A 26,456-nucleotide genomic window follows, 5' to 3' on the forward strand; every position below is an offset into this window, starting at 1 on the left:
TTTATATCACGCAATTGCGACTTTATATCTCAGAATTCTGACTTTATATCACGCAATTGCGACTTTATATCTCAGAATTCTGACTTTATATCACGCAATTGCGACTTTATATCTCAGAATTCTGACTTTATATCACGCAATTGCGACTTTATATCTCAGAATTCTGACTTTATATCACGCAATTGGGACTTTATATCTCAGAATTCTGACTTTTTATCACGCAATTGCTACTTTATATCTCAGAATTCTGACTTTATAACTCGCAATTGCGACTTTATATCTCAGAATTCTGACTTTATAACTCGCAATTGCGACTTTATAACTCAGAATTCTGACTTTATATCACGCAATTGCGACTTTATATCTCAGAATTCTGACTTTATATCACGCAATTGCGACTTTATATCTCAGAATTCTGACTTTATAACTCGCAATTGCGACTTTATAACTCAGAATTCTGACTTTTTATCACGCAATTGCGACTTTATATCTCAGAATTCTGACTTTATAACTCGCAATTGCGACTTTATAACTCAGAATTCTGACTTTATATCACGCAATTGCGACTTTATATCTCAGAATTCTGACTTTATATCACGCAATTGCGACTTTATATCTCAGAATTCTGACTTTATAACTCGCAATTGCGACTTTATAACTCAGAATTCTGACTTTTTATCACGCAATTGGGACTTTATATCTCAGAATTCTGACTTTTTATCACGCAATTGCGACTTTATATCTCAGAATTCTGACTTTATAACTCGCAATTGCGACTTTATATCTCAGAATTCTGACTTTTTATCACGCAATTGCGACTTTATATCTCAGAATTCTGACTTTATATCTCGCAATTGCGACTTTATATCTCAGAATTCTGACTTTATATCACGCAATTGTGACTTTATAACTCAGAATTCTGACTTTATATCTCGCAATTGCGACTTTATATCTCAGAATTCTGACTTTATATCACGCAATTGTGAGATATAAACACGCAATTGCGAGTTAAAAAGTCAGAATTCTGAGATAAAAAGTAGCAATTAATCTTTTTTTTAGTGGCGGAAACGGGCTTCCATACCAAACCAAACAGCATCAGATGGTTAAATAAATTGCATCGTTTAGTAGTAATATAATTATAAAGGTCAGCATGCAGTGTCCCTCATGGAGTGGTGGTGGACTCTCTCCCACACACGCCCACTGACGGAGAGTTTTCATGAATCAGCAGATGAGTGTGTTCTGTTCATCAGTTCAGTTCGGCTCTCAGCAGCGGAGCATCATGACTCGAGCCGCTCTGAACTTCAGCATCGCTTTTATCCTCCTTCTGTCCCGATGCTGCGACGCAAACCGCAAACTCCTGGTGTTCCTGATCGATGGCTTCCGTTATGATTACATGGACGATTTACAAAACCTGGCCGGATTTAGAGAGATCGTGGAAAACGGTGTGAAAGTGGATTACCTGACTCCAGATTTCCCCAGTCTGTCCTACCCAAACTACTACTCTCTAATGACAGGTGAGTCTTACCAACTTTTTATCTTCTTTTTCTAACAAATGCAATCTTAAATAGTTCCTTCTTCCAAGTTTAGGTGCTTCGATAAAGTACTTCAAACGAAATGTTACACTCGTGCTGCAGTCTGTACAGATTTATAGTAAAGTTATTATACATGTTAAACAGGAGATTTGACCTTTATAATGCAGTAAGTTGAGATAGTGGGATGTAAGAGACTCCTGGAGCTCTAAATGATTTCCATATGCCTGTGAAGCAACACACACATAATCATTGTTTGTTTGTGGTCTGGTACACATTTACAAGGCTTTAATGCATTCCTTATGTGAGTTTTTATAGCACACTTATATTCCAAAACAGTTCAGAAAGAGTGTAAAGGTCATTAAAGGCGCTCTTACTGTAGAACAATAGAGATCTGTCGATCTGAGATCTGCTCGTTCATTATTGTCTGAATGGGGTCATTGATTTCAGGGGCCAGAGCTTCTGCTCTCCACAATGACCGCAGAAAAACAGCTCCTCTCAGTCAGATTTATTCATAATATCTGAATAAAGTATTTTAATATTTAAAATAATTAATTGTTGAAACAAATATTGCCTTTTTTGTTTGTTTAATTTACATTATTATTATTTGACACACACACGCGCACACACACACACACACACACACACTGTTAATTATTTGACTGTAAATTTACAATAAATTGCAGGTTTATAATTGCATGACTTTCACAGTAAGTTACTGTAACATTTTTACAGTAAATTATTGTGAAATGACAGCTGTATACTGTGACTTCACAGTAATTATGACATCGCATTACTGTGATTTAGCGGTAAGCTGCTGTAGAATTAATGTATTTAACTGTGAAATTACAGTTGGTGTCTATGTATTACTGTAATTTAACAGTAAGCAGCTGTAGAATTCATGTATTTAACTGTGAAATTAGTCTATCTATTACTGTAATTTAGCAGTAAGCAGCTGTAGAATTATTGTACATAACTGTGAATGTCTATCTATTACTGTGATTTAGCATAAATGAAGGACCAAACAAAACTGATAAAAACAGTGACATAACTTTTATTTTTTAGAAGTAAAATACAATTTAATTACATGAATAAAACACTGGGCAACAGGGATTGACACTGGGTAACAGGAACGTGTGTCAAAAGAGAAAGGAAGGAGACAGAGAAGAGAGAGTGAGGGAGAGAGATGTAAGAAAAGACAAAAAGGTGGGAATAGAGAGGGTCGCAGGTGTCTCGCTCCTTCCATCGCAGCTGGCACCTGCATAGTGTGGGTTCTATCCACTATATACAAAAGATAAGAAAGACAAAAAGTTTAAGTTACTCTGTGGTGGACTGACTCCCTGTAAGTATGGTGCTCGCATTGTAACACTAATCCTAAAATGTCTACAATTTAAGTAATTTCAACTATTTAAAAAAAATTATGTGAATAGTACTCTTAATTAATATTAAATCAACAAACCAGGACTCTTATCACTCCTGTTACTTTTACCCAGTCCTATTATTTTTCACGTGAGTAACAGGACTGAAAGTAACATGATTGAGGTTAAAAGGTTAGTTCACCCAAAAATGAAAATTCTGTCAGTAATTACAGAGCACAAATTAAGATATTTTTGATGAAATCTGAGAGCTGGATCACTCCTCCATCGGCTTCTAAGGGTTTGAAACTTGCTGGCCCAGAAAAATGTATTAAAGATATCTTTAATATAGTCCAAGTGACTCCAGTAGCTCAATCTTAAGTTTATAAAGCGACGAGAATACTTTGTGCGTAAAAAAAAAAAAAAAAAAAAAAAAAAACTTTATTCCACAATTCATTTCCTTCTCTGTGGGCCTTGAGTTTTTTCTTGTAGTATAACAGCGTAGCGCTTCTGTGTTATACGTCACACGTATGCTCACTATTGGCCGACGCTGGTCATGTGTGTGATGCATGTGACATATTACACAGAAGCGCTACGCTGTTATACTACATGAATTCACCCGAGGCCCAGAGAGAAGGAAAAAAAATAGTGGAATAAAGTCATTATTTTTGGGGGGGTTTTGCGCACAAAAAGTATTCTCGTTGCTTGGTAAACGTAAGATTGAGCCACTGTAGTCACTTGGACTATATTAATGATGTCTTTAATACATTTTCTGGGCCAGCAAGTTTCAATCCCTTAGAAGCCTATGGAGGAGTGAGACAGCTCTCAGATTTAATCAAAAATATTTTAATTTGTGTTCCGAAGATGAACGAAGGTCTTACGGGGTTGGAACAACATGAGGGTGAGTAATTACTGACAGAATTTTCATTTTTGGGTGAACTAACCCTTTAAGTAAAAATTGCATGCTAAATTGCATAGTAATTCAACACAGTAGCAAGTAATGTAAATTTACACTTAAAAATATTGTAAAGTACTGTAAATTTGACGTTTTTTAGACGTCAAGGCATGTTAAATTCAAATAAACGTAAAAACAATTAATTTTACACATTTATTTTGCAGTCTATCTAAACTCTACATTGAATCAGGAGACACTATAGAACACATTAAAGGGATAGTTCACCCCAAAAATCTTTGGAACACAAATTAAGATATTTTAAGAAATCCGAGAGCTTTCTGTATCCTCCATGGACAGCAATTATTTTACTTTCAAGGCCAGGAAAGATTGTTAAAATAGTCCATATGTATACAGTGGTTAAACCTTAATGTTATGAAGTGACGAGAATACTTTTACTGCGCAGAAACAAAACAACACAAAATAGAATACCGACTTGATTCAACAATTTTTTTCCTTTCTGTGCCAGTATCCGATGCGTTTCACGTGATGTGTTCTCGATCATGCATGTGATTGCATTGCGCACAAAAAGTATTCTCGTCGCATCATAACATTGAGGTTGAACCACTGTAGTCATTATTATTTTAACGATGGTTTTACTACCTTTCTCGGACTTGAAAATGGTTATAACATAGTAGTCTATAGGTGGGATCAGAAAGCTCTCAGATTGCTTAAAATTTTCTTAATTTGTGTAGAACAAAATTCTTGTGTTTGGAACATCATGAGGGGATGTAATTAATGACAGATTTTTCAATTTTGGGTGAACTAACCCTTTAATAGCTTCAGTAAACTTCTTACTGCATAACTACATCTAGCTTAAAGGAACACGCCGACTTTTTGGGACTTTAGCTTATTCACCGTATCCCCCAGAGTTAGATAAGTCCATACATACCCTTCTCATCTCCTTGAGTGCCTCTGTTTGACGCACCCACCGCTAGCCTAGCTTAGCACAAAGACTGGAGGTAAACAGCTCCAGCTAGCATACTGCTCTCAATAAGTGACAAAATAACGCCAACATTTTCCTATTTACATGTTGTGATTTGTATAGTCACAGTGTGTACAAATAACAAGGTCATATGAGACAACCATCTTCTAACTGTATACATACTGGGAACTATATTCTCAGAAGGCGAAGCACTGCTACTTCCCCAAGTATATTCTGAGAATATAGTTCCCAGTATGTATACGGTTAGAAGATGGTTAGAGTCACTGTAACTATACAAATCACAACATGTAAATAGGAAAATGTTGGCGTTATTTTGTCACTTATTGGGAGCAGTATGCTAGCTGGAGCCGTTTACCTCCAGTCTTTGTGCTAAGCTAGGCTAGCGGTGGGTGCCTCAGACAGATTTACGGCAAGCACGGAGATGAGAAGGGTATGTATAGACTTATCGAACTCTGGGGGATACGGGGAATAAGATAAAGTCACAAAAAGTCAGCGTGTTCCTTTAACACAGATACTGTGTTTCATTAGTCCGTTCTTAAATTGGAACACAGCTTACATTAGATTGACATCCATTCGAAGTCAATGAGCTTCCTGATAAGAGTGCAGACTTGCTGGTTCATGTGACCTCTCTGCCTCTTAGATTTTGTGCCTGTCTCTGGGTTGATGCCCAAGAAGCACCTACAAACAAAAAGACAGAAGAAACCTGTTAGTTTAATTCAAGTGTGATGAAAAAGGTGTCAGTTCCCAGTCATCACCTTCAGTGGGTCACTGCTTTTGCAGTACAGAGTCAAACTAAAGTTAGCTCAGTTTAAACAAAGGTGTAATTCAGGTGTAAGTACTGTAATTCAGAAAAAAAAATGCATGGAACTGAACTGAAAAACATTTCCATCACAAACACAGTCAAGAATAGACCTTCACCAAAGTAGAGGTGTGTGATTTACCTAGGCAAAGCATTCGCACACAACAATTTACATAATTTACATGTTCCGTTTGCAGAGGATGGAGTAAGAGCCTGTTGCCTCTCCATCTCCCTATGGCTGTTTCTACTTGTACTCTTCCTCCTAGAATTATTACCCGTTCACAGATGATATGATAAACATTTCATTTCTTATATCTTTTTCACAATAAAGCACCCAGTTTTCTAGTTGTTTCTGACTTTTTTTAAGCTTTGTCTCTGGTCTAATCTGGTCTGGTCTCCAGCACAGAAACACAAATTAAGGCCCCGTCCACACTACTGCGTTTTCGTTTAGAAACGGAGAATTAAAACGAATACGATCTCCGTCCACACCAGCGTTTTAGCTGCGTATTAGAATTGATCTCCGTCCACATTAAAACGACTGAAAACGCGGATCACGTGACCATTCACCAACACTGGGCATACGCGTGCCGTTGTAAACACAACTTCATTGATAAAATTAGGGCTGGGCGATATGACGAAATATATCGTCTGGACGATATAAAATGTCTATCGTTTTATATAAGGCTCTATCGTTTAAGCCACGATAAGGCGTTTTACGGCAGAATTTTACGTCAAGATGCACCTCACGGCATGCCCATGCACACAGCAATACATAAACAAACATGGAGGAAGACAGTAGTAGACGCGGTTCAGACCAGGGTAATTCACCCTTCGCAGGGAGCTTGATTGACAGGCGATCTAACCAATCATAATCAGCCATCCGCCATTTTGTCCGACAAAGCAGTGAGGAGAGATCATAGACAGTATATAAACGGAGAGATAGCAGATTAACATGGGAGGATTTGAAATTGAAAAACGGAATGTACTGACGCCTTTACGTGGTTTAAAACAACATTCCTTCTTATTCCATGTTATGTTCATTCATGTTTATTTGATGCTATAAATGAACTAGAAGGAAGAGATGATCAGTTCACGAGCAGCTTTAACTGATGCTGTACAGTGATCTGTCAGACACATTTAAGAGCCACAAAACGGTATGTATCGTTTAAATTTATAAAAAAAATACCAAATTCGAAAGGTGAGACTTTGTTTAATATGTTTAATATCAAAAGTAACTGAAAAGTAACCTGCTCTGTCCTGTCTGTCAGCGTGTTGTCAGTCTCCTCTCTGCTCCGCGATGTATTTTTCACTGCGTGAGAACATGGTGTGTGCGTGAGAGCAGCGTAGCTTGTCGGACATAGCGACAGTAACTAAGGGGGGCGGGTCTTCGCGAAGGGCAACCAACCCAAACCGAGGAGCTTGTACTTAAAAGAGGGGCGACTTCTGTCGCATCTCGCATGCATGGATGTGGTTTGGATATAAGAAGACCGACGTGGACCAGACAACAGTTGTTTGTAAAGTTTGCCGGCTCCCAGTGCCAACAACGGACTCCAACAATACTAATTTATTTTATCACCTGCGCAAGAACCACGAAAAATAATACAGAGAAAGTCAACGAGCAAAAGCAGCGTTGAGTGGTGACGTAAGCGCTCGAAACAAACTCCAGACACAGACGCTGCAATAAATAAACAAATAAATAAAATAAATATTTAGTCCCTACTACCTTTTATTTGTTTTGTATATCATTTCAAACTGCATTTCCAGATTACAATTTTATATTGACTATTCATGAACTGAATTAACACAAAAATTGTTATATCGTCATGTATATCGTTTTCGGGATATCAAATGAGCTATATCGGGATATGAAATTTTGGCCATATTGCCCAGCAGATAAAATAAAATTAGATAAAATTATCCCACCATGCGCTGGTTCTTCCCGGGTTAACCCAAAACCGCCGCTCCATGTGCGGTCAGTACCGCCGCTGCACACAGGAATTGTCACAGATCGCTGAAATGATAGCTTGCCTCTGGCGCATGTAGGCAGTTATAGCATTGTAAAATGCAGAATTTACTTGCACAACAGCTGCTAGCAAAGATATACGCCATGACTGACGACACCCAATCATAGAGCCGAGCGTGAGCCTCTACTACGCCATCGTTTCTAAAGTCCTTCGTTTTGACCCGTCCACACTAAAACGCCCTCCGGAGATTCAAAACGAAAAACGGGTCGGCAGCGTTTCTAAACTTCTCCATTTTGGGTCTCCGTTTTTGCCGTTTTAGTGTGGACGGGAGGTGCAAACGTAGCAAAAGGTCTCCGTTTTTAAACGAAAACGCACTAGTGTGGACGGGGCCTAAGTCTGCAACACACCACTTGTTTGAGGGGGAGAAAGGGGGGTCATCACCGTTTGGCTGCTGTGGTCCTGAGCGGATTGCAAAACACAATACATCCAAACATTCCTTGTTTAACCCAACAAATAAAAAGCAAGCCCTCAAGTACAATATTACTGTAGATATTACCTTTGGATAAATTCCAGAGTACAAGCAGCATCTTCAGCATACTTCAAGTTAAAATTGTAGTAGCTGGAAAAAATAGCAGCCAGACCAGTTGTAAAGTCAAGGTGAGGTCCCATGACCACTTGACCCTCCAACGACAGCATCCATGCCCTTGGTTTCATTATGTCACCTGAAACAAAACCAGATACACTCATCATGGACAACTGTTCAGTAAAGGAATACATTTTTTTTATTTATTTTTAATTAAGAGTAAAAATAGTTGTGGCATATTCTAACTACTGTGTGTTACATTTCTTTAAAAGAAAATGTCAATACATTCCATATGTTGAACAGTAAATAAGTAAATAAAGTTTCAGGTGTACAGTATAATTCACACCACCACATACCTTATCACTTAAAAGTTTCTTTTGGATATTAAAAATCTGTCCTTTTCATAATAGATTATTATTTTTTTTTAAAGCCATGAGAATTGCAATTTACACTTTTTTAAGACCAAGTCGTTCAATTGGGGAGTGATAGCAGATTGTTTATGTTGACTTTTTGTTTACATTTAGATCCTTTAAATGAAATTAATACATGAGCATCATACTCAGAAGACTACTCACTCTCAGGTTATCTTTTTAACAGATTTTTTTGTATATTAAGGGACTATATGGAACTTTGTTTGTGGTGCTCAAAGTGCAAAAATGTTTTTTTGAAAAACTCAACAGCAATGTCTTTTTCCAGAAATCATGACCTGGTTTACTTAAGATAATCCAGACCTTATTGTGAGCAGTTTCATGAAGGAACTATCGGTTGAAAGAAAATAGTTACTACATGAAACTGCTCACAACAAATCTGTGGATGACTTGACAGAATACATTCAAAATGAGGAAGACATCAACATTACCTTGAACAATCAAGCGAGGGGTGCTTGGTAGCATCACAGTCCCTTCTACATCAGTGGCTGTGGCACAAGGCTGCAAAAATAACAGTAGAATAAGATTCAACTGTTAATAATCTGTACCTATAGTAGCTATATTTGTGAACAAATCTTCCCTTGGCCCCCATTGATTTATCTTAGATTAGGCAGTACACATTTGGTAAAGTTTAGAATGTGATCATGACAATGTGACTGGTTAAAGATAAATGTGAAAATATAGAATCTATTAAGGACTACTCGGGTTTTTAACTTTAAAATGAACAGTGTATAGTGTAGCTAGAAAGCTACATCACCACCCTGTAGGCTACTGGAAACTAAACTATACGGTTTGTATTTAAGTTGAATATACAAACACCATTACCAGATGACGATTAAAAGACAATAATTACAAACGTATATCCTACAGATACAAATCACTGCAATTACTTTGGACTGTCTAGTTATAACCAACATTAATGTACTGGCAAAACACAGATAAGTGCACATTGGTCTAACAGCGGGAAAACTGCCGCGCAAAACATTTATTTTGGCAGTGGAAAATTCCAGAGACAAGATAAAAAAAAAAAAAAAAAAAAATACATGGACATGCGCACTTCATTTTTCTGTTGACCAGAAAGACAACGGTTGCTCCGTTTCACACACACAGCAGGGAAGAAAATTATAAAGTTACTAATTTTAGATGAATTTAATCCACCTTTGCCCAAATCCACAAACACCATAATTTATCTAGTTGATAATAACTGTCATAATACCCACATTAAGGCCACATCTTACCTTATAACTTTATGTATCGTCGGTCAATGTAGAAGCTGTGGTAAAAGAGAGAACGCTGTTAGAGTAACTAATATAAGCTTTAAGTAAAGCTAAAGTTAAATGTTCGACGGTGTATCTAATCAGACATCTCACAGTTAACTTAATACGGTATAATTAACACTACAACCAACGTCTTTTCATTCAAATTTGCGCGCTTAAACGTCGACGCGAGTCTGCTCCAGCTAAGTTACAAAAACATGACAACAGAACCTACAACTAACGCTAATTTGGTTCATACTTTTAAATTACATGCACTATCATATAAAAAACATCAAATTGATAAAGTTTGACATTTAAACACTTACCGCTGTCTGAATCCACCGAATGGGACCACGTAGATCAGAGAGCTCTGATGACGCTCTGATGACGCTGCCGCAGTTGCCACTCAAAAAAGTCAAAAAAGACGGCATTCACAGTAGTTTCTTGTAAAAGCCCCGCGCCTGCATTATTTTCACAGTAAAAGTCTAAATACGGTATTATATTGTGAATTATCACAGTTAAAGCCTGTGAAGTGGTAATAATGTAATTAACTGTGAAATATTACAGTTATATCTTGTGAAATCCTGGAAAAATTTTACAGTGCACACACACACACACACAATATATATATATATATTATCTAAAATCTTATTTATAAGATTTATTATATATATAAAATCTTATTTTTTATTATGCATTATTTTTATTTTTAAGTGTTCATTATATTTATGATTTTTAATACATTACAAACTAAATATTTCTTAGACAACAGTAACATAGCAAGAATTATGAATATTTAATAAAACCACTTCTAGATTTATTTATTACTGTTAGAAAGTATATGGAACTATCTGAGTGAAGTTTTTTCATATTTAAAAATTATTAATTTGTTGAGACACAGTATATTCTTTTTTGTTTGTTTAATTTTTATATTATATTGACATTAATGCATACATACATACATACATATATATATATATATATATATATATATATATATATATATATATATACACACACTATTAATCATAATAATAATGCCATTGTAAAAAAGTAATTAAAAAAATTGCAAACTAAATGTTTGCAATCGCAAGTATATTTTTTCATCTTTATTTTGGAGTTGTGTTTTTATCAGTCACTTTATCAGTTATTTAAATTTGATGGAAATATCTGAGTATGAAGTATTTTCATATTTAAATGAAAAAAGATTGTGTTATCAGTCATTTATTTTTGATTTGTTAAATCTCTCAGGAAACATTAAAATTAAATTAGAAATGTATTCCACTTAACCATGTCAAAAAGGAAAAAAAAAAATATTAGCAATCAATTAATTTGTGAAGGAAACTGAACTCCTAATCTATTTTGCACAAGCACATTTGATCATGTTGACTCAGTGAATCTCATTCTGAGTGTTGCTGAATCATATGGTGAGACTGTATGTTGTCTGAGCGCCACAGGGTTGCCAAGCCTATGGTTTTCCGCAGAATTGGGCTACTTTTAAACTTGCTGCAGATAATATTGGATTTTGTTGATTTTTATTGGATTTAGTTAGATTTAGTGCAAGATGAGGAGTTTTGTGAGGAAGGCCATTCGTAGAAGCTTCTTTATTAAAACAGACAGTGTTTATGATTACTACTCAGGATGCACCGATATATCGGCCAATAATCGGTATACTGTATTTCAGTATATAATCTCATAGTGTTATTGTCACGTTAACTAGCCCTAAATTCAACATGAGACTTTTTCTTCACACACACACATTAACAGTTAAAAATTGCACCATTAAAGCAGACTCTATTTGACCCAATGAATCACTCGTAGTTCAAGCCAAGGTTGCCAAGTCTGCGTTTTTTCCCAACACTAAACATTATTTGTAGCGCCTCGCATTCAATAATCATAAAGAGCTTTGTGCTTTGTTACTTCTGATAAGAAATACAATCTCAGCTTTCATATTCATTCCATTTTATTGCAAAATTTTGTATTCCTCTTTTAATACAAGTTATAGAATGAAAAAAACATGCATGAACATCAGAAGGTATGTTGAAACAGTACAGCTTACCGAAAATGAATCTTGTCTCATGTAATCGTTCAATCAGTGTTTCAACCGCAGAGAGAATAAATAAAACAGCACTTAACGTCATATTTACCTCAGGAAAGTTATCCAGTGTTCACAGTTCGTTAGTTAGCTATAAAAACACTAGAGAGGAGCTTATTTACTGTTAATTATATATGTATGCTTGAATAATTTGTCATGAAGACAAGTGTTTATGAAAACTCTTATGTGCAGCTGAGTTGTATACAAACATTTCAGTTTTTAATTTACAGTGTAATTATTATATCTGAAAATAAATAGCTGAATATAATAGATCTGCAGTTAATTTTAACCTCTAATATTATAGTAATGTACCAAATGAGAGGGTTCACTGTATTGTTATATTGGAGAGATTTTTTTTCTTTAAGAAAAATTAAACTATCAGTATCTGCTGAAAAGATTTAGTATCAGTGCATCTCTAATTACTACTATAGTCATTTTTTTCAAGTTGAATTGTGTATAACGCATACAATGACTGTAAAATATGTATTTATTTGTGCAAGTGGCATGTTTTGAGATTTGATATTTGGGTTGTTGGGCTGGTTTTGTTATGCAGACCTGGCAACCCTGCCAACAAAGGCCATGCGGCGCTGAGCTCCAGCACACGTGCTTTAACTCAGCGTCCACAAATCATAGCGGCTCCGAGCCAACGCTTTAACGCTTTGCTGATGGCAGTTGTTTTGTTTGGGCACATTCCCCTCGCCACAAAGCTTCAGAAGATAGTCTGCCGTGACAACTGGGCTCGAGCTTTCACAAAGAAATCAAACAATGAGAGCAAAGCTGCGACACCAGACCCGATCACGGTGCAATGAATCTGTCTTAGAATAACATTCACTAATACCATTATGATTTAATTTGAAAGAAATTAATAATTTTGTTTGCATTAAACTGTTAAAAATTGAGTGTTAATGTTAAGATTTCAATTTCAAATAAATGCTGTTCTTCTGAAGTTTCTGTTCATTAAAGAATATCACAAAAAATATGAACTGTTTTCAACATTGATAATAATCATAAATGTTTATTGAGCATCAAATCAGCATATTAGAATGATTTCTGAAGGATCATGTGACACTGAAGACTGGAGTAATGATGCTGAAAATTCAGCTTTGATCACAGGAATAAATTACATTTGACTATATATTCACATACAAAACTGTTGGAATAATATTTCACTATTTTTACTGTATTTTTGATCAAATAAATGCAGTCTTGGTGAGCAGAGCAGACTTCATAATTCATATTTCAATGTGCATGAACTACTTGCACATGAACTGTTGATTCTGTTGAGCATAATATCACATTTGTGATTTATTAATGAAAAGTTTTATCAGAAGTTCTTTGGTTGTAACGTGCAGGACGGCCAAAGGTTCTTGACACGCTGTTTTATAGCCGGTTTGGTGTTATTAAGACGTGCATTTGTTTGTTTAATGTTTGTGTGTCTTGGAAGCGCTGACCCTGCTCTTTGCACTGTGAACATTTGTACAGTCAGCGCTTTAAATGTAAGACTTTTGGTTAGTACTGTGCAGGCAGTCAAGGATCATTTACCAACTCAGAACTCATTTAAAATGAAACTAGAAATTAACATTTGCATGGACTCTTGCATTGAAATTCAAGGTGCTTGCTCATGTAAAACTGTGGGTGTTTGCCAAGGCCTTGCTATGCGGCTGCGAGTGTGTTTTGGGTGATGTGGTCTCTCTTTTAGTGTATGTTTATGGATTTTTTAAAATCTTTTTTTACATAAGATTACTTAGAACAGTAATAGACTATCACATCTCTCCTTAAATAGCTGCATTTCTTCCATAGGGATTTTAAAATAGTCTACGGGGGGATTTGGGGGGGGTCTGACACCCCTAAGGAATGCTTGATCCCCCCTGAAGGACAACAAAATAAGATGTTGGGGAGGTCATAATAATATAAAACATTACCTATAAATATGAAAATTGCAACATTGCATTTACAGTAGATTTGTTCGTTACATCATATTAGTCATTTTCTTTTCCGCTATGGTTTGCAGTTTTGAGCATTATAACCAATCACATGTTTTTGTTGAGTTTAGGAATGCAATGTCCAAACAGAGGCGTTGTGATTAGTCACAAGGAGGGTTGCTCGCGCTCACTGACTGAACACTGACACACTCGAATTCTCGTTTATCCTAAACAACAACTTGCAGAGTAAGTAGATGCAAGTAAGAGATTAATTTTGCAGCATAGACCGTTTCAGAGGTTATATCGGGAGTTTTTGTGCAGAACTCATATTAGACTGAAGTTATAGACCGCTTCGGTGTATATTCCCAGTTTGAAAAAAAAGTTTTGTTTTTTATGCTACTGAAATAATCGACATTAAGTCTTCTTTTACTAATCCAGAATATGATGTCTTGTCCTCACCAAAACATTTTGTCAACATATATATATATATATATATATATAATATAAGAGCAATAATCAACCATAATGATTTTGTCATGACATTGCAGCTTCACCTCTAGGCTAATGACTTCATGATTATAGGTGTATATATGTATATATATATGCACACAAGATTTCACTTTTTTAACTTTAGTTAGTGTGTAATGTTGCTGTTTGAGCATAAACAACATCTGCAAAGCTCAAAGTTCAATGCAAAGAGAGATATTTTCTACAACAAACGGCTGGTAGGGACTACAACAAGCTTCTTCCCGGGTTGGTGACATCACAAACCCTAAAATTTACATAAACCCCGCCCCCGAGAAAACACAACAAAGGGGGCGGGGCCATGTTGGGCTGCTTTAGAGAAGAGGAAGAGTTGTTGTAGTAGAGTGTTGTTGTCATGCCGTCATTTCACAAACGAGGGTCAATTCAACACAAAAGATGAACATGACGGCACATGCTAGTGGATGAGTTGAATCAACTCCACAGCAACTACAAAAATTTATCCACTAACCATTCAGAAACGTCTAAAAGTTGTAACTTCTTCCTGAGTCTCTCCATCAGTGTCGACTCCGGTTTGAACACTGTAAGGCTGAACACCGTTACTGACAATCCTCATTTTGGCTGCGTGAGATTCTCCAGCTTTGTTGTTGTTGAGCTGTTAAAGCTCTGCCCTCTTCTGGAGCAGCAGCTCATTTGCATTTAAAGTGTACACAGTAAAATCTCCAGAGTTAAATCAACTCTGCTTGGAGTACATATGGTCCCTCTCTAAATTGTGTTAAACTAACATTGAAGCAGAGTTAAAGTTAATGAGATAATTAAGCAATTAATAAGGTTGTAACTGAAGTCAGTTGTAGTTCTTGTGTTTCTGTTTTCTTCAGTGATTCTGCTGCTTGTTAACAGTAGGTGTTCATCACTAATGCACAATCATCACTTAATTAATTGCTTAATTATCTCATTAAATTTAACTTTTCTTTAGTGTTATTTTAACTAGTGTTGTCAAAAGTACCGGTACATCGGTACCAAGTCGGTACTGAAATTTTGAAAATGTGACGATACCAGCATTTCTGTAGTACCGGTAGTACCGAGATTCCGGGTATATTCGGTACCCACTGATAGGGCTGTGGCAGTATTTACGTGAATATGACACGAGTGAAGCACAAAGCTTTGTTTATAGAAGAAATAATAGGTTAGCAATGAAATGCGACATCGCATCCATGGAAATATTTTGGTTCATGCCGAATGAGAGAGGTGCGTGAGTCCATACATTTAAGCTTTTCTGTTTTGCGAATCGCGATCTGGTCACCCGATTAAACAATATTCCATTAGTTATTCCACTGAACATGGAATCTCTGTTTATTTTCCCAAATCTTCACTCACGCATAAACGTTTCTTCCTTTGGTTCGCTTTTAATTAGGCCTATTATATTCGCATTCTTTACTGTGGTAAAGTAGAAAAAACACTGTAGGACAGAAACTTTTTTGCTTGCACATCAGTTTCTATTTAACACAGTTTGTGCTTGTTATTAGACTTTATAAGGCGCGTCAAGTTTATTTGTATATACGTTAGCATGTTTCACACACCGGTGATTTTTACTTTCGTTTTCTCTAACAGCGCAAAATCAAACACAGCCTGAATATACCGAAATTGGTACCGAGAACCGTAAAATCGTCATGGTATTGGTACTGACTACTGGAATTTTGGAATACTGGAACACTAATTTTAACACTATTTAGAGGGGGACCATATATACTCTGAGCAGAGTTTATTAACTCTGGAGATTTTGCTGTGTAAGTATGTGAATTGGGACACACCTAGGGAGTATCCATTAGGGCCTCAGAGGCATGCTGATTGAAATCCACCCTTGTGTGCTGTAAATACTCATGAAGTCATTTTGCACTCATTTCCAGGACGCTACTGTGAGGTGCACCAGATGACTGGGAATTACATGTGGGATAAGGACACCTTGAAGGAATTCCTGATCGGAACCAATCCGGACAGCCGTCTGCCCCTGTGGTGGGATGGATCGGAGCCGCTGTGGGTCACCATGCAGAAACTAGGAAAGAGAGTCTACATGTACTACTGGCCAGGTCAGTTTATGTCATGAATAGAGTACAATGTGGGGCCAGGGTTATTACAGTTAACTAAAACTGAAACCAGAAAAAAATATTACTTTAAATAAAATAAACGTTAACCCAAATAAAATATTATTATTAAAAAAAAATAAAAATCTTATTTCAGCTAGTTGCCATAAAGGCAGCATTTCTAATTTTCGTTTATTTTTAATTGACATATTTAAATATCTTAAACTAAAACATAAAATTAAATATTAAACATAATATTAAATAATTTTAAAGCATATTTTAGCATGTTGCTAGCATGAATTAGCACATTGCTAACATGATTTAACATTTTGTTAGCATGTTTTAATATTGTACTAGCATTAACACATTGCTAACATGAATTAGCATGTTTGCTAACATGAATTAGCATGTTGCTAGCATGCTTTAGCATGTTAATAGCATGAATTAGCCTGTTAATAACCTGAATTAGCATGTTGTTAGCATTATTAGCATGTTGTTAGCATGTTTTAGCATTTTGGATAGCATGAATTAGCATGTTGTTAGCATTATTAGCATGTTGTTAGCATGTTTTAGCATTTTGGATAGCATGAATTAGCATGTTGTTAGCATGTTTTAGCATTTTGTTGTTAGCATGTTTTAGCAAAGTTTGGGTTCCTTGCCGCTGTCGCCTTTGGCTTGCTTAGTTGGGGACACTTGACATTTGATATTCAATAGTATTCTTGACATTTATTCAACAGTGCTTCTGATCTGCCTGCATTGACACTATTATTTAAGAGCAGCTGTGCAGCCAAATTATGTACCAGTTATCAATGTAAAGCTGCTTTGACACAATCTGCATTGTAAAAAGCGCTATATAAATAAAGGTGACTTGACTTGACTTTTGGATAGCATGAATTAGCATGTTGTTAGCATGTTTTAGCATTTTGATAGCATGAATTAGCATGTTGTTAGCATGATTAGCATATTTTAGCACATTGATAGCATGAATGAATTAGCACATTTCTAATATGTTTTAGAATATTGTATATTGTATATTAGAATATTAAATATTGTAATTGAACTAAGGTCTAATCCTGGCTTAGGATAAGCCCTGTCTGTGAAACCAGGCCTATATGAGCTATTTTAATGTCTGTTTATTTGATATATTTTAAGGTTTGCAACCCCTGTATTAATGCCCTGATTTGTGTGATATTAACTTTAAGACCAAATGTTGCTTTGTAGTTATTTTTATATTAAAAAAATGAGAAAATAGGTGATGAAAGAAGATACATGTAAATTGAGTTGCTGCTATGCTGTAGAAAGAGTCCTAATGATGTCACTTCCTATACATCGCAATGTTTTTTTAGACATTTGGCCATGTGACTTTATATGCGACTACAAAAATCTGGTTTTAACTGCAAAATACAACACCGTCCAAAAGTTTAGGGTTGGTAAGATATTATGTTTCTGAAAAACTGAAAAATACAGTAAAAACAGTGATTTGAATCTATTTGAATAGATGTTAAACTGTAATTTATTCCTGTGATCAAAGCTGAATTTTCAGCATCATTACTCCAGTCTTCAGTGTCACATGATCCTTCAGAAATCATTCTAATATGATGATTTGCTGCTCAAGAAACATTTATGATTATTATCAATGCTGAAAACAGTTTTTGTGTAAACTGTGATACATTTTAATTTTCACAATTCTTTGATGAACAGAAAGAACAACATTTATTTGAAATAGAATCTTTTGGAACATTATAAATGTTTTTATCTGTCACTTTTGATCACTTTCATGCATTCTTGATAAATAAAAGTATTAATTTCTAAAAAACAAAAAAAAAAAGTTACTGACCCCAAACTTGTAGTGTACAGTATAAAGTCACACTTCCTCCCATGCCAGACTCGTTTAATTAATCCTGCTGCTACTTTACATCAAAATAAGCTTGCAACATTTTCAAGTGAAGTGTAAAATCTCTGTTTGATAGAGGTGTAAATTATTTGAGTAAATGTAATTAGTTACTTTACTCAAGTATCTTTTTGGCTACTTTGTAGTTGAACTGAGTATCAAAGATATTGGCAACTTTTACTCTCTACTTGACTACATTTTTGATCAAGTAAATGTACTTTTTACTCCACAACATTTGTGATGAGTTATGCAATTACAGATTACATTTTTCATGACACCTAACTTTTTCTGCAGCAGTTTGTTTCTGATACAAAGAAGCGATATCGCCATCTAAGGGCATTAAAGGTACTATATCTTGTGCATTTTGCCTTTACTCACCCAAACGTGTCAACAAGGATATACTTTACATGAATGTGAGCGCATTAGCAGGTCGTTTCTGATCGCAGGAGTTTGATTTATTAGATGAGGAATTGACTGCAGCTGGTGATGAGGATCAAACCAGCACATACAGACTTTGACTATTTAATTTTACTTAACTTTGTTTTATTCATCCGCTATATTGACGAGATCTTTTTGAAGGATATTGGTTTACTTGTGGCCTTTCAGTGCACTTGAGCTCAACTGAGACTTTTGTAGACGATTAAAAGGTTGTTGTGTCGACCTTGATTTATTGCAACATTGAGGTGTTCAGATTTATTTCGATTTTAAAAAATAAACTTGATTTCTCATCTTACAAATCAACTGTTTCTTATTTTCACCGGCATGTCTCTCAGGACTGGTGCATCTCTGAGCCTACATTCAGCATGAGTAAAATACTTAAATACTGTTAAAATCAGATACTTTAAGACTTTTACTCAAGTCGAATTGGAATTGGTGACTTGTAACTTGTAGTGGAGTCATTTTCGATGTAAGGTATCAGTACTTTTACTCAAGTATGGTTTTCAGGTACTCTTTACACCTCTGCTCATTGATCTCTCTCAAATGCAAATGAACTTAGGTCACATGCTCTAAAGTGTGTTTCTGTCCGTTCAGGTTGTGAAGTGACGATTCGTGGAATCAGACCCACATTCTGTGAGGAATATGTGTACAATCCTTCAGAGAAGAACCTGACCGACGCCATGGAGAGCGCTCTCAATATGTTAAAGTAAGATCAGAAATTATTAAAGAGGAGCTATTCTGCTTTTTTTTCACATGTTCATCTATATTTAGTGTGTAATGTTGCTGTTTGAGCATGAAAAAGTCCCTCCAGCAGGAGTTCTTCTCTATATCAGTGTCAGTGTTTCTGAACTCCCTGAAACGCCTCCATCTTCACAATATTCCTCATTTAAATAATTCATACACAGAATAAAGGGGCGGGGCCTGGTTGAGTTAGTTAGTAGTGTGTTGAAACTGGCACACAGGTTCTCTTTAAGTGTGTTTGTTATTATTTGATGATTTTATTTGAATGTTTCATCAGGAGCAATAAAGCAGACATGGCTGGTATTTATTATGAGAAGATTGATGTGGAAGGGCATCACTTTGGGCCGCACTCTCCCGAAATACAGCGTGCCATTCGCTCACTGGACCAGGCTCTCCAGATCCTCAACCAGAAAATCAAGGTATTTTTTACATAAAAAGATCAATATTTGCTCTACCTGTCCATCTAAAACACATTTGTATTTTGTCAGGAGAAGAATATGAGAGATGATATAAACGTGGTGCTGTTCTCTGATCACGGCATGACGGAGCTCAAGTGGATGGAGAAGGTCATTGAACTGGATCACTACATCGACATGACGCACATCATTAAAATGATGGACAGAGGGCCGGTGGTCAGTCTGTGGCCCAAACAGGACAGGTTTGAGGAGGTGAGCTCAACCTGTCTGACTCGTGTTTACTCATGACAACAAGGCACCAAAAACAACACTTGCTTATTTTCCATCTGCCATTTTGAGGGGAAAAAATACGCTTGGTGTCAGAATTCATTACTGTGAACTTCAACCTGCTGTCGGACTCATTTAAACTTTAACTTTCAGTATGTGAAGTATTGTATGCCTAAACACTGATGCGCTGGACTGATGATAAACTACAATAGTAGATCTCATGAAACCTGTCAACAATGCATCACATAAGAGATTATATTTTGTAAAACGAAATTATAATATAATATAATACAATATTAATTATGTTATATTATATTATATTATTATATAAATTAGATGCAGTTCAACAAATACCACATGTACAAATATTTTATCATTTAAATAATACATTTTCTTTTTTCATGTTATATTATATTATATTATATTATATTATATTATATTATATTTTATTATATCACAGAATTCTCACAAAAATCTCATTCTCATTAGTACAGTGTAAAAAAAAGAATATATTATTTAAATTGTAAAATATTTATACATTTTGGTATATAATATAATTAATAAATATGATATAAATAAATAAATAAATAAATAATATGATATAATATAATCAATAAATATGATATAAATATAATAATAAATATAATTAATAAATATAATATAAATATAATAAATAATAAATATAAATAAATAAAATTAAACATATAATATAATATAATATAATTATTTTTAAATCATTATTCAAAATAACAGGAAATACAAGAACTCAAAAGTTTAATTCCTTGTTTTTTCTTCAGAGGCTTAAACTGACATGATGTTTGAATGTTAATTCAGATATATCAGAACCTGAGCACAGCGGACAACATGAACGTTTATAAGAAGCAAGAGATCCCAGACCGCTACCACTACAAGAACGGCAGGTTTGTCTCGACGCTGACGCTGGTGGCGGAGCCGGGATGGTTCATCACAGAGGTCAGTGAGGCTATTCTCCACACAATCTGTCCACAATGTCCCTGTTTATCGCGTTGTTTTATGACTGGAACAATCCAACCAGATCTAGATGTAGATATCGATGCTATAATGTCACTTATTTGTGCTTATCTGTGCTGTTCAAACTCACAGTGTCATAGAGCAACTTTTACCATCTGTTCCAGCAGGATGTGGAATTTTCCCCACCACTTGTGACCCATTTAATATGTTGTTTTGTTCATTCCCACAAGGACCTCTGACAGGAATTGCTTCAGTCTTGTACATAAAGTCCCATTTTGCCCAAAAACAACAGTGTTCCTCATGTGTGCTGGGCTGGTATAACAGATTATCTCACTGATGCGTCATTCGGTTACTACAAAAACATCGCCGCTGCCCAAGACCCCGGGATGAAGAAGAGATTAAATACATTCCAACATTGAATTCAAACGCTGACTTATGCCTGTCTTTACAGAATAAAGGAAAACTGCCCTTCTGGAAGAACGGCACGGAAGAGGCGGAGGGCTGGCAGCACGGCTGGCACGGATACGACAACGAGTTTGTGGACATGAGGGGATTTTTTTTGGCACAGGGACCAGGTGAAGTTCAGCAGACCACACGTTTATTTTGCATAATAATATTGTTAATAATACATAAATATTTATAAAATAATTATTAATGTATTTAATTAAAATATTTAAATAAAATTTAAATAATATATAATATTGAAAGTATTTTATTTAAAATAAATATAAAAAATATTAATTTTATTTAAATTTTTAAATAAAAATATTTTTTATATTTTATTTTAAATATTATTTTATTTTACGCCAGAATCTGTTTTTTTTTTTGAAGAAATTAATACTTTTTTTCAGCAAAGATGCGTTAAATTTATCAAAAGTTACAGTAAAGACATTGTTAGTCGTGTGACCATTTATAGTACACCTTTTAACCCTAGGATTATTCAGGAAGGGTAAGGAACGTCAAATCTAGTCTAAACCATACTCAGGAATCTGAAGTCCTTCAGGAATGACGTAGAAGACTATCTTGTGGTTGTTCTTTGTCAGTTTGTAGTTATAAGTAAAGTCTCACAGAAGGCAAACATAACAATGAAATATCTCTTTTATTGGTTACAATACAAAGCAGTTAATGCAAAATAGAACAAAATAAAACTTAAATCAGCTTAAGCTAAAACGCTCTATAACCTAGCTTTACCCAGCAATATTGGAGATGCTGTTAAAGGTGCAATAGTTTTGCAGTAGAATATCCAAAATCCACTAGGCCAGTGTTATATATTTTGTTCACTTGAGTACTTACAATATCCTAAATGTTTGCAACTATTTGTAAATCGTGAGAAAATTGCAATTTTACCCAAGGCTCCGGGACGTGTGAGGAGTCGCCTGTCAATGGCGTCATACCCGCGTTACCCTCGGTTTCCGGTTTTATTTTGTAGAAACCATGGAAACACCAAAGACGCTTTAATATTTACATGTTTTAATAGACAAGTGAACAACTGTTTTGATATATTTATAGACCGAAAACTAATTATTGTTATATAGCTCAACACGTTTAGTCTTATTGTTTAAATCTAATTTTCTTGATTTTTTGCGAGTACCATGCTTTACCATGCCTCAGAGAAAAACACTATTTTGTGAAGTAGCTAACATAGCATAATCAGATGCAGCTTTATTTTTAGTAACAGTAATACAGCATTTTCTCCATCATACAATACGTTTTAAAATTAATTGCATGCCATTTATCAACACAAGCCATCCAGCATTTAATATGATATTGTAAAATCGATCTATCTTACTGCAGTGTGTAACAGTGTCTCACAGCAGCCGCCGAGCGAACGCACAGAGTAACGTTATAACATCATTTTCAACACTCTCAAATGTATCTAATATGATAAACAGAGCTGCGTTACCTCATACTCATGACCGGAAAAGCGGAAGCGGCGCCGGCGATTGTGACATAATAAAAGTCCCGCTGCTCGTGAGGCGTGTGTTGATCAATCGCTCCAGCTCCTCGTTCAGCTCCACAACACTCGCTCCTGCTCTGCTTCATACTACAGTAACGTTAATAATCACATCCATGAACATGATTTCCATCCTATCCCAATTCTTTTCCACCGTCCATAGAGTGCCCCAGGGATGACGCGTTTTTGTAGGCCAACCCGGAAGTTAGCGGCGCGCGGGTTCCCTCGACTGAAAGCCTATTCATTTTTCCCATAGACTTTTGGAAAATCGCAGAAAATAAGCTCTGTGTTTAACAAAGGGTTATGACACTTACACGTTTTGTCTATCAAGATAATCTTTACAAGTTAACACAACATTTATAGATTTTGAAGCCTAAATAAAGTCGTCAGATATAAAAAGCTAACAGTAGGCTATAAACGGACTACAGCACACCATGGTCGCGGATCAACGTCGTCACCACCAACCGTCCTCAAACTTTATTTAGAAAACAACTCTATTTAAAAACATGCTCACTGATTATGATCTGCGCTGTGTATGAATACTTATCCACTTTTTCATGAGAAATGCTGTCCAAATGTCCCGTTTTTAATGATGACGTCTAAAGTCCCTGCCAAAGGAAGTAGTCCCTTTTAGCAATTTGTTAGCAACCGCCGATTTGAAGACGCAGTAAAAGTTTAAAAAATCACAAGTGGGTTATAACTGGTGTGTTTTATGTCATAGATCAAAACGTGAAAGTATTTAGAGGCTTTGTTTACCACAGACCTTATTTCAGGCGATTTAGCAAAAACCCATTCAAAAAACCCATAGACTTTATGGCGTTGGAACCGGAAGTCCTAAAATGCTAACTCGCTTCCGGGTTTTGCCTACAAAAACGCGTCATCCCTGGGGCACTCTATTGAGATGAAGAACACATGTCCCAAGATTCTGCTCTAAAACTTGGCGTCATCAAGCTACGCCTTTGTTTTGAATAGGCTTCTAGCGACCTCTAGTGGACAAAATTATTATTGTACCTTTAAGTGCCCCTCGGGTATCAGATGTCCTTCTTTGCTCAATGCAGGCACTCTTCCTTTTCTTCACTGAAGTCTTCGTCTGCCTCACCTCCGCTTGAGGTTGCAACATGCTCTCTTCATCCTTATTGTTGACCTTTGTGGTTGGTTACAATCATCAAACTCAAAAACCTAACTTTCACAACTGTTGCTTAGTCATATTATCTTATAACAAACAAAGGAAGTATTGCAGTTACTTAATTTCATAATCATTCAAGCATATATGGCCTTAACTTAAAAGCAAGCAAATAAAAACATTGAAACAGGTAAATAGCAATATCAACATCAAAATCCAAAACAACATTTAAAATGTTACAAAATATTCTATTTCAGATAATCTTTTTGAACTTTCTATTCATCAAAAAATCAAGAAAAATTAATTTAATAACAGTTTCCACAAAAATATGAACTGTTTTCAACATTGATAATAATCATAAATGTTTCTTGAGCATCAAATCATCATATTAGAATGATTTCTGAAGGATCATGTGAACTGGAGCTGAAAATTCAGCTTTGATCACAGAAATAAATAATATTTTACAATATATTCACAAAAAAAAAAAAAAAGAGTTATTTTAAATTCTAATAATATTTCACAAATTTTACTGTATTTTTGATCAAATAAATGCAGCCTTGGTGAGCAGAAGAGACAATGTTTTCCCAAATGGCAGTGTGTATTTTTATTTTTAATTTATTTTATATTATAATTTATTATAATATTAAATTATATTGTATTATATTTATTAGTTATTGTGTCTTGGGTATTGGACTCATAAACATAATAACTGATATTACTCTGCTACTAACTCATCAAATAATCATTTCAATGTTTTATTTCCTCTCCAGACTTCAAGACGAACTTCCGCGCCGGTCCCATTCGAACAGTAGATGTGTATAACGTCTTGTGTAAGACGCTGGGGATTGAAGCGCTGCCCAACAACGGCTCCTGGTCTCGGGTGGAGTGTCTGATGAGGAGTTCGGCCGCTGCCGTACGGGCCGCTCTGACCTCCGGCCTCCTGCTGCCGCTGCTGCTGCTGCTCACACACTCCGTCACCTGCTAGAACATTCCACCATCAGATCAGAAGATCCATGAAACACTTATTAAATGCCTTAGCGTGTGCCATGATGATGTCAGATAAATGCCAAGAAAAACAGTTTTCGCTGCACTGCCTCTATTTTTGAGTTGTAAGTATCATTGAATGCTGATGGATTTGTTGGTGTTGAATGAACCAATTTGCACATTTACACTGAAATTTGACCTGAGGTCAAAGATTTATATTTGAGCAAAATATGATCTTTTATTATGTAATTTCCTCCATCTGTTGTTATTCAGTCTTAAAGGGTTAGTTCACCCAAAAATCACCGTTTTTGAGTGAACTAACCCTTTAACACAGGGCAGATTTGTTTTATTTTCTGATCACTGTAAATGACTAGTTTGGCCAGTGTCTCCTCTCTGTCGAGATATGTGCTGTTTCAAATGTAAGGCATTGTATTGTTATTATTTGTTTAATTTCTATAACCATAGATTATCCATCTTCCTTTAGTACAGGGTTTGTACTCATTTCTTTCACAATAAAATATTTTCTCAAGACTTTTTTATTTAGTAACTACATTTGTTCATTCACATTTATCTGATTTAAATACTCAGTATTAGGGGACTATTATTCTATATATAATATGTGCTTTTACAGCAGCGTTTGACAACGGTGAACTCGTGACCTCTCCCGCCACCTGCTGGTCTGGCTGTGAACTTCAATGAGCTCATGTTTAATGTTATTCATTTTACACAGTATATTCGTTTATTTTTCACCTTTATTTTTATTTTTCAACTTTATGTATTAATTATAAAATACTTTTAAAGATGATGAGTTTCTCTTGAAGTTTTATTTTATCACAGGTCATTTTAGATCATGAAAAAATATATATTTTTGAAGACTTTGAATAAACTAGTTAATTTAATAATAACTATAAAGGTAACTATAACGACAGCTATATTAGCATCACTCTGTCGTCTGCCGCTTTAAATGTTCGCGCTCTTTAAGCAGGATGGATTCTGATTGGTTGTCAATGTTTTTAGCATTCATTAGGCGGGAAAAAAATCGTTCTGAAATTGATTCAAACGACATTTTATCTGTGCTGTTATCGTGATAGTTGTTGTTTGGACTATTCTTTTATATTTAAAACTATTTTTATATCCATATCTTTATGGAACTAGACAGAAATGACTGAAACGGAACTTTATTATCTTTTTCGCGTCCAGTAGACTTTCTTTTCAGTTGACCAGGTGAAGAATAATGTTCAAGATGGACGGTAGGTGGC

The 26,456-nt window shown here is 35.4% G+C and overlaps 1 protein-coding gene and 1 long non-coding RNA gene across 3 annotated transcripts; one reads left to right on the top strand and one right to left on the bottom strand.

Moving 5' to 3' along the window:
* The first annotated feature begins 1,201 nt into the window (after positions 1-1,201).
* Positions 1,202-25,728, top strand: enpp6 (ectonucleotide pyrophosphatase/phosphodiesterase 6). The gene is made up of 8 exons (XM_048187992.1): positions 1,202-1,514; positions 16,220-16,399; positions 19,317-19,428; positions 19,741-19,882; positions 19,952-20,131; positions 20,981-21,118; positions 21,588-21,711; positions 24,984-25,728. The coding sequence occupies exons 1-8, from the start codon at positions 1,217-1,219 to the stop codon at positions 25,196-25,198; spliced, it is 1,389 nt and encodes a 462-aa protein (XP_048043949.1). The 5' UTR covers positions 1,202-1,216; the 3' UTR covers positions 25,199-25,728.
* LOC125266887 lies at positions 2,689-10,407 on the bottom strand. Of its 2 annotated transcripts, XR_007184576.1 has the most exons (6): positions 10,139-10,407; positions 9,795-9,829; positions 8,988-9,057; positions 8,102-8,267; positions 5,339-5,460; positions 2,689-2,810 (listed from the first exon to the last, which is right to left on the bottom strand). It is a non-coding gene; the product is annotated as an uncharacterized LOC125266887 (long non-coding RNA). The 2 variants fall into 2 exon arrangements; XR_007184577.1 differs by lacking the exons at positions 9,795-9,829; positions 10,139-10,407 and adding an exon at positions 9,382-9,773.
* Positions 25,729-26,456: the final 728 nt, after the last annotated feature.

Source organism: Megalobrama amblycephala, linkage group LG4 (assembly GCF_018812025.1).
Source record: "Megalobrama amblycephala isolate DHTTF-2021 linkage group LG4, ASM1881202v1, whole genome shotgun sequence".
NCBI classification, from domain to species: domain Eukaryota; kingdom Metazoa; phylum Chordata; class Actinopteri; order Cypriniformes; family Xenocyprididae; genus Megalobrama; species Megalobrama amblycephala.

What these genes read in the sequence shown, in the direction of transcription:
- enpp6 (XM_048187992.1), top strand. Translation starts at nt 1,217, where the DNA reads ATGAATCAGCAGATGAGTGTGTTCTGTTCATCAGTTCAGTTCGGCTCT. An exon ending in TCCTCAACCAGAAAATCAAG is followed by an intron (nt 19,883 to 19,951) that starts GTATTTTTTACA and finishes GTATTTTGTCAG; the next exon opens with GAGAAGAATATGAGAGATGA. An exon ending in AACAGGACAGGTTTGAGGAG is followed by an intron (nt 20,132 to 20,980) that starts GTGAGCTCAACC and finishes ATGTTAATTCAG; the next exon opens with ATATATCAGAACCTGAGCAC.